General features: G+C 41.3%; 1 protein-coding gene across 1 annotated transcript; it reads right to left on the minus strand.

Annotated features, from left to right (window-relative positions):
• Positions 1–6: 6 nt before the first annotated feature.
• Positions 7–9,107, minus strand: LOC116377977 (diacylglycerol kinase zeta-like; the record flags this gene model as incomplete). Its single annotated transcript, XM_031839754.1, has 19 exons — positions 7–476; positions 567–603; positions 1,550–1,670; positions 1,950–1,993; positions 2,297–2,331; positions 2,437–2,505; positions 3,381–3,470; positions 3,681–3,874; positions 3,952–3,992; positions 4,077–4,146; positions 4,667–4,770; positions 4,916–5,016; positions 5,104–5,303; positions 6,239–6,350; positions 6,418–6,491; positions 7,359–7,421; positions 7,503–7,558; positions 8,721–8,799; positions 8,888–9,107. Coding segments are annotated over 19 exons (1,843 nt in total), but the record flags the coding sequence as incomplete, so codon positions are not given.
• Between the last annotated feature and the right edge of the window lie 371 nt (positions 9,108–9,478).

Here is a 9,478-nt window from a genome sequence, read left to right on the forward strand (position 1 = left end):
CAATAACAATGTTCTCATGTGTTTCAGCTGTTATCAATAACAATGTTATGTGTTTCAGCTGTTATCAATAACAATGTTCTTATGTGTTTCACCTGTTATCAATAACAATGTTGTTATATGTTTCAGCTGTTATCAATAACAATGTTCTTATATGTTTCAGCTGTTATCAATAACAATGTTCGTATAAGTTTCAGCTGTTATCAATAACAATGTTCTTATGGGTTTCACCTGTTATCAATAACAATGTTCTTATATGTTTCAGCTGTTATCAATAACAATGTTCACTCCCCTCTCACCTGCCAGGTGGAGTGTGTTGCTCACAGTGTAAACGTGTCAGTGTGTGTTACAGGTGTGTTACAGGTGAGTGACGGTTTACCTGCAGGTCGGTCTTCATGAGCGACGCCCCGGCCTCCACCAGGTAGTGACAGATGCTCCTCTGACAGGAGGAGGCGGCTTTGTGGAGCGCTGTCTCACCTCTGGAGAACAAAACATGAATATTAGTAACACAAACAGTTTAAAGTATTCAGAGAAAGTCTAACAGGTATTTTAAAAGAAACTTGACTCACGTCTCCTTCTCCGTTATGTTCAGGTGAGACGTGGGCACTAAAAAAACACACAAAATGCATTTAGAAACATCAACAAACTGTATTATCTTCATCTTTAGAATACAATATGAACATGTATAAATATATATAACAACAATTAATTAATTTAAGTGAACAAACCAACAAAATGTTTTTCAAGTCAAAGATTATGAAACGGCAGAATATTAAAGGAGCTGAAGGAGATAAAGGAGCTGAAAGAGATAAAGGAGATAAAGGAGCTAAAGGAGATAAATGAGCTAAAGGAGCTAAAAGAGATAAAGGAGCTAAAGGAGATAAAGGAGATAAAGGAGCTAAAAGAGATAAAGGAGATAAAGGAGCTAAAGGAGATAAAGGAAATAAAGGAGCTAAAGGAGCTGAAATAGATAAAAGAGCTAAAGGAGCTAAAAGAGATAAAGGAGATAAAGGAGCTAAAGGAAATAAAGGAGCTAAAAGAGATAAAGGAGATAAAGGAGCTAAAAGAGATAAAGGAAATAAAGGAGATACAGGAGATAAATAAGATAAAGGAGATAAAGGAGATAAAGGAGCTAAAGGAAATAAAGGAGCTAAAGGAGATAAATAAGATAAAGGAGATAAAGGAGCTAAAGGAGGTAAAGGAGATAAAGGAGCTAAAGGAGATAAATAAGATAAAGGAGATAAAGGAGCTAAAGGAGATAAATAAGATAAAGGAGATAAAGGAGCTAAAGGAGCTAAATAAGATAAATAAGATAAAGGAGCTAAAGGAGCTAAATAAGATAAATAAGATAAAGGAGATAAAGGAGCTAATGGCTAAAGCTAAAAGCTTTATTAAATAAAGATAAGAAAGAAACTAAACAGTGGAGTCAAACTAAAGAATTCACAGAAATGATTTCAAATGTTCAATTAATATTAGTTTGTTTGTGTGTGTGTGTGTACAGTGCGTGCAGTGTGTGTAGTGTGTGTATATAGTGTGTGTGTGCTTCTCTCACCGTGGTCGATGAGGTACTTGAGGATCTCTCTGCTCTCGTTCTCCACAGCGTGATGCAGCAGAGTGCAGCCGGCCTCGTCCTGCAGCAGGAGGTCTGCCCCCTGCTGGTGGAGCTCCGTCAGCTGCACCACAACAATAACAACAACAACAGCCTGAGATAGCCTGACATCAATCATCGGGTTAATTTAAGCTGCTAATAGGACATTTGATCAACTTAGTTGAACCACGTACGAGGAACGGGGCCCAGGTTGAGGAGTAAATGAACACATAGTCGTGTTTCCAACAGAAACAAAGTGAACATCCAGTGAAGTGAAAGTTGAAATGAACACATTTAATGTAAACGTTGATGTTTTATTAAAGATAAGTGTTAATGAGCATCAGACCTCAGAGGGTTCACTCACTCTGTTCAGGTCTTCAGTCCTGATGCAGTGGATCAACTCAGCATCTACAGAACAAACCAGTTACAGTGAAAACTCTCCAACTGTTGCTTTCTATTCCTACAACCAGTCAGAAGAACGTTCTTCTGTAATAAATCATGTTTAGACTTTCTGAACTTCATAAAACTATGAGAGACCGTTAGGGGTTAGGGGTTAGGGTTTAGGAGTTAGGGGTTAGGGGTTAGGGTTTAGGGGTTAGGGTTTAGGAGTTAGGAGTTAGGGGTTAGGGTTTAGGAGTTAGGGGTTAGGGGTTAGGAGTTAGGGTTTAGGAGTTAGGGGATGGGGAGTTAGGGGTTAGGGGTTAGGTTTACCTTGTTGAGGGCCGTGTGAGGTCGCTCTGGAAGGACTGTGAGAGAGACAGATCAGATCAACATTAGAGAAGATCACACACCGATGATGTCACACCACACACACCGATGATGTCACACCACACACACTGATGATGTCATACCTAACGATGGGTCTGAATTCAGCCAGCGTTGTGTTGGAGCGATGAACATTAACAATCTTTGCTCCTCTCCTTCAGACCACAAGATGGACACAATGAGACGTCAGCTCCAGGTACTACGGATGTGTACTCTATGAAGTACCATGTATGTGTACTGTATGTGTATTCTATGAAGTGTACTGTATGTGTATTGCATGAGGTACCATGTATGTGGTACTACATATGTGTACTGTACGAGGTACTACGTAGGCGTAGTGTATGTGTACTGTATGAGGTACCATGGATGTGTAATCTATGAAGTACCATGTATGTGTACTGTATGAGGTAAAACATATGTGTACTGTAAGTAGTACCATGAAGTATTTCAAGCAGTCAGACGGAGACATATACACACTTATATATATATATGTGTGTATGAAGGTATGTGTATGTATGTATATACAGTACATATATACACATAAATACATACATGTACACATGATGACGAGACAAACAGTAATTTTATTTCCGGTTTATGTGAAATAATAAAAATTATTTATCATAAAAGTGACGTGAAAAGTACAATAACTAAAGTACACATTCAGTACTTTTACTTTATTGTTGTTGATCTGATCCTTTTTACAGTAAATAAATATGAATATTTCTAATATATAGAATATTGTTGATTATTTAACACAACTAGAATTAAAGAGAAAAAAGCAACAGTTTTTATCAAATAATTGATTTTTAAATTCTGCTGTTGGTTTATTAATTACTGACTGCTGTTCAGGTCTGGTTCAGGTCTGGTCTGGTTCAGATCTTATTCAGGTCCGGTTCAGGTCCGGTTCAGGTCTGGTTCAGGTCTGGTTCAGATCTGGTCTGGTTCAGGTCTTGTTTTACTCGTATTGAATCTCATTAACGTGTCTTTTAAATCTTTACTGTATGAATCACGTGAACATGTTCACTACCTGCAGAGGGCGCTCTGTGAGGAACTCTGAGACAAAACCTCAGACACACAACTGTCACTGGAGATCCTCTTTCTCTGGAGGTCTCTGAGTCTGGAACACAAGACAGACAGACAGACAGTATGAGAGACAGACAGACAGACAGACAGACAGACAGACAGACAGACAGACAGACGGACAGTATGAGACATATCATTGTCTTTGACTCTGAGATAAATGTTGTTAAAGATAAATAGTCAATCATCATTATTATTATTAATATTTTAGTTAATTATTTTTATTAATAGTTTAGACATCTCTCACCTCGGGGGGATTGATGGGGAGACCGATGAGACCGGGAAGACGAACTGTCTCTGCTGGTCCTGGTCCTGGTGGTCCTCAGAATCCAGCAGGTCCGGCACGCCGGGGGAGGTGCCCACCGTCTCGGTGACGACCAGCTCCGGATCCAGGATGTAGAGCTCCTCCTGAGAGATCTCCGTCACGTAGTTCAGGTGCTCCTGAGACACAGAACCAGTATAAATAGAATGATGTCAGAGAAAAAAGAAATGAAGCTGATCCGGTTCTGCTGTCACACCTGAGCCCGGTCAATCCGGTACAAGCGGTCTGCTGTGGTACCTGGAACACAAAGAAGACCAGGATCAGGTTCTCTGTGAGGGACGGACTCCGAGAACCTGTGGGGGGGGGGGGGGAGGGGCTTACAGTCCAGGAAACACCACTTCATGGACAACTTGTGAGGAGACAGACCGTCCACCTTCATCAGGTCTCCGTCCTGGAGGAGCAGAGACACTTTGTTCATTATTATTATTCATAACATCTCTCTGAACACGCTGTTGATCATCTTTACTTTATTTTATCCCCTTTTTATGATGCGTCTGTTGTTTGTTTTCTACTTCAGTTGTTTTTGGTTGATAAAAAAAGTGATAATTTTATGATCATCATTATAATTGTTATAATTATTATTACTATCACCAATATTATCATCATAAAATCATTATTATTTTTGTTAGTAAATATATTAGTATTAGTATTAGTAGTAGTAGTAGTAATAGTAGTAGTAGTAGTAGTATTCGTAGTATTCGTAGTATTCGTAGTAGTATTAGTATTAGTAGTAGTAGTATTCGTAGTAGTAGTAGTATTCGTAGTAGTAGTAGTAGTAGTATTCGTAGTAGTAGTAGTAGTAGTAGTAGTAGTAGTATTCGTAGTAGTAGTAGTAATAGTAGTAGTAATAGTAGTACTAGTAGTAGTAGTATTAGTAGTAATAGTAGTGGTAGTAGTAGTAGTAGTATTACCTGGTCCTGGACCTGGTCCAGGTCCTCATGCAGATGCTCGATGAGCGGACGGCAGGTCTCCAGGTCGCTGTCTCCGGGGACGGTGATGACTCCTAGAGGAGTCGCTGAGAGGACAAGGTCAGAGTGAACCTGTTCAGTCTGACGTTACACGACTATGACATCATTTGATCAACTCATAAATAATCAAACAGCTGATATTTAATTATTCTTCTTATTGATCTGATCACAGTTAACCCTTCAGTGACTCACAGGCCTCCTTCAGCTGGTCCTTGTTGTAGTGCAGAGCCTCGTACGCCGCCATGCTGATCCGGTTCACTCTGATCTGGAGCTTCTCAGGAACCGGCTGCTGACTGCAGTGGAGTATTTTCACAGCGGGTATTAGTACTTTTACTGCAGTAAAGACTCAGAAACATGTGATGGATTGGTGTAGAGTTTACTCGTTGAGGTGGGGCATGGAGATCCTCCTCTTGGTCTTCTGCACCATGTTGGCCTGGTTCCTGAGGTTGATGTGGATGATGGAGGGAGCCAGTTTACAGGGCTCTCCGTCCACCTGCATGGGGATCGACTTGTAGGTGGTGAGGGTCACTTCTTTACACTGATGGAGCCGCTCGCCGTGACCACCCACCTGCAGTGTGGCCTGGACACAAACAACAACCACAGGTCACCCAGACACAAACAGCAACCGCAGGTCACTAAGACACAAACAACAACCGCAGGTCACCAAGACACAAGCAACACCCGCAGGTCACCAAGACACAAACAACACCCGCAGGTCACCCAGACACAAACAACACCCGCAGGTCACCCAGACACAAACAGCAACCGCAGGTCACCAAGACACAAACAACAACCGCAGGTCACCAAGACACAAGCAACACCTGCAGGTCACCAAGACACAAACAACACCCGCAGGTCACCAAGACACAAACAGCAACCGCAGGTCACCAAGACACAAACAACAACCGCAGATCACCAAGACACAAACAACAACCGCAGGTCACCAAGACACAAACAGCACCCGCAGGTCACCAAGACACAAACAACAACCGCGGGTCACCAAGACACAAACAGCACCCGCAGGTCACCAAGACACAAACAACAACCGCAGGTCACCAAGACACAAACAACAACCGCAGGTCACCAAGACACAAGCAACAACCGCAGGTCACCAAGACACAAACAACACCCGCAGGTCACCAAGACACAAGCAACAACCGCAGGTCACCAAGACACAAACAACACCCGCAGATGGAGCTGCTGCTGCTTGAGTCATGACTCGTGTAGATTAAACACATGATTTGGTGTCTTTGGTGTCATTTTTGACACCAAAAACAGAATTGCATACGAATCAATAATATGAGGCTGATGAGCTGACGTGGTCTCACGTGGTCTGACGTGGTCTCATGTGGTCTCATGTGGTCTCATGTGGTCTGACGTGGTCTCATGTGTTCTGACGTGGTCTGGCGTGGTCTGACGTGGTCTGACGTGGTCTCATGTGGTCTCATGTGGTGTGACGTGGTCTGACGTGGTCTCATGTGGTCTGACGTGGTCTCATGTGGTCTGACAGCTCACCAGAGACGTCATGGTGAAGCCGATGACCTCGATGCAGCCGTCGTCGTGGCGCTGCGGTTCAAAGTCCTGGTGTTCACTGGGGTGACCCCACGGCACGGTGCCGGCACAGTACCTGCACACAGAGACCGGTCAGAGGTCTGCAGACCGCTTCAAACTGTAGAAACAGTCACTTGGCGTACCTGGGGATGTTGAGGAAGAGCAGACACTGTAGCTTCAGGTCCTGGACTTTGGCCGTCAGGTCTGTACCGTCACACTGAGGAGGGAGACGCAGACTAAATACAAGTACACACAGTACTCACACAGTATCCTGAGCAATACTGACGATATGTATTTATATTTATGTATTATTCAGGTAAATCTTGTTTTATATTAAATATAAGACACATTTTCAACAGATGGTTGTAATAGAGGACGTGATGTACAGAAGCTCAGGTCTCTGATTTCAGGTGAGGATTAAACACATAAACTGTTTCAATCTGACGGACATGAAACTATTTATATAGAAAATGTATAACACATTTGAGTTATTCTGAATAAATGTTGCTGCTGTTCTATTCTGTTGTTTGTGTCAGCAGCCAAATGTGGATTAATCCACCACTGAAAGTAGTCCCCAACAAAGTCACTACTTCCTCCTGTTTCTTAAATAAAAGCTACAATAAAGCTTCACATGTAAATCATATTTATAAGCCTTCTGTCACGTGTTGTACATTAGTGTTTACATATTTAAATAAAACAGTTCATCTGGTCTTTGAGCATCGATGTTTCTAACTGATGGATGTATATATATACACATCCGTATATATATACATCTTTATACAGTATATATATATGGATGTATATATATGCGGATATATGAAATGTAATAACTGATGCAGCTGATACAGAAACAAAGTTCCAACATGGCCGTCACCTGAGTTAGCTCGCAGCTAGCTAACTTGACAAAATGAGACTTTCTTGCTGCAAAAGTATCTGTTTTTTTACCCTAACCCTAACCCTGATGTGTAATTCAAGCGGGAAATGTTTTGTCTCTCGTCTTTGACTTCCGTCCATATTAGTAGTGAGTGATGTCCTGATGTCAAGAAGAGAGAGATGATGATGAGGAAGAGAGAGGAAGACTCACCACCACTCTGATGTGCTTGGCGAGGTCTTTGGAGCTCCCGCTCAGGAAGTCTGAGAAGGCCGTCTGAAACACACACACACATCATAAATCATAATGATAATAATAATAATAAAGTAATAATAACAACAACAGAGCTACACTTACTCCTGCATAGAACATCTTGTTCCTGAAGCGGCTGTTAAACTTCTCTGGGTTCGCCTCTGGAAGAAAAACAAAGTGTTTCTATTTTTACATCAGAAAGCATCTGTGACATGAAACACAGACTCATAAGCTCGTTATCTGGAACTAAGGAAGGAACTCAGCTCGCTCACATTTCCATCTATCGTTTGGTTTCTCGGTTTCATTATGTGAGTTTACATTGATTAGAGAGCTTTCTATTGGTCCCTGTTGGGTGATGAGGTCACTGAGGATGTGGATGAGAACAGAACAAATAAAGGAGGAGCAGTGAGGATAACGGAGAGAGGAGGAGGAGCCTCAGATACATGTTTGATTACAGCAGCTAGTCTACAAGGATCCGGAACATGTATTATTCATTTCAACTTCTCTGAAGTCAGTGAACCATCAAAAATACTAAATGTTATACTTTTAGTTTGTTGAAGTAATTTCTAAATATTTGAATTATTTGTAAAAACTTGTTTTTATTAAAAATTTCAGTCTAAATTTTAGAATGCGGCCTCTGATAGAACAGCTTTGCTCCAAACATTTCATAGAATCAGAATGTTGTGAATGGAAGCAGCAACGTGACAGAAGACAAACCGACCAATCACAACGCTCCATTACTGTCTTCTGCTCGGCATCCGTAAATGAAATCACTTCTTAAAACATTTTTAAAGGTCGACTTAAATGGGATGTCGTCGCTTTTCTGTTTTATTATTTTATTTGTTGATTTTACTAAATTATTTTACTACATTTTTTCTATTTTATGTTATTTATTTCTTAGTTTATTTGTATTCGTGACTGTCTCACTGAGCTGTGGGTGCTATATAAATAAAGTCATTATTATTATTATTGAGATGGAAATGCTCCTGAATGTTTTGAACACGTGTGTGTGTGTGTGAATAGTAATAAATAGAAGTGACTGAAGGTAATCCCAGTGATTGATGTGTGAAGAGGCTTTAGTGCAGTGATACTCAACTGTTCAGCAGCTTTTCAAACTCACAATAAATATAAATTCAATGTCAATAAGAAAAAAACATGAAAATATATTAGATTATCAAAACATCAGACTGAACCCTGAATATCCTCAGATAGATAAAGGTGAGTTATGGCCCTATTAATGTCAGTTCAGTTTATCTGATAAATGGTATTAATGTTTGTTTAAGAGAAAGTTGACTCTTCTTGCCTCAGAGAGCTCAGACTGACCTCTGGATTCATGGAAGCCCAGCGTGACGTGAGCATCGAAGCCCAGACTGAAGTAGTTGTTGAAGACGTCGATAGGAAGCTGAGAAACAGCAGAAAGAATCACCGTGGTTAAAGACGTCTGACTGAACGTGACCTCTCGTGTAATGACTCTCAGACTCTCCGCAGACCTTGTCGGTCTGATGCTCGTCCCGGTCCTCCGGTCGGGCCTCGGGGTTCGCCTCCACATTCAGGTTCCATCGATCCAGCTGGACGATGTTTCCGTCCTCGACGTGTGAGAGGATCTTTGTTATCGGCTCGTCGGTGTAACCCTGGGAGAGAGGAGAGACACTTTCAATCTGTAATAATATGAATGTCTGAATGCAGAACTTGTATTGAAGTATTTTTATACTGTAGTATTACTTCTATCTTTCACACCGCATCAGGACCACTGTGAAAAGCTGGCAAGTAGGGCTCCAGTTGAACCTCCGTATAATTCCAGTTAAACCCCAGTATAGCTCCAGTTAAACCCCAGTATAGCTCCAGTTAAACCCAGTATAACTCCAGTTAAACCCCAGTATAGCTCCAGTTAAACCCAGTATAACTCCAGTTAAACCCCAGTATAACTCCAGTTAAACCCCAGTATAACTCCAGTTAAACCCCAGTATAACTCCAGTTAAACCCCAGTATAGCTCCAGTTAAACCCAGTATAACTCCAGTTAAACCCCAGTATAGCTCCAGTTAAACCCCAGTATAACTCCAGTTAAACCCCAGTATAGCTC

Source organism: Anarrhichthys ocellatus, unplaced genomic scaffold (assembly GCF_004355925.1).
Source record: "Anarrhichthys ocellatus isolate YVR2014 unplaced genomic scaffold, GSC_Weel_1.0 scaffold1914, whole genome shotgun sequence".
NCBI classification, from domain to species: domain Eukaryota; kingdom Metazoa; phylum Chordata; class Actinopteri; order Perciformes; family Anarhichadidae; genus Anarrhichthys; species Anarrhichthys ocellatus.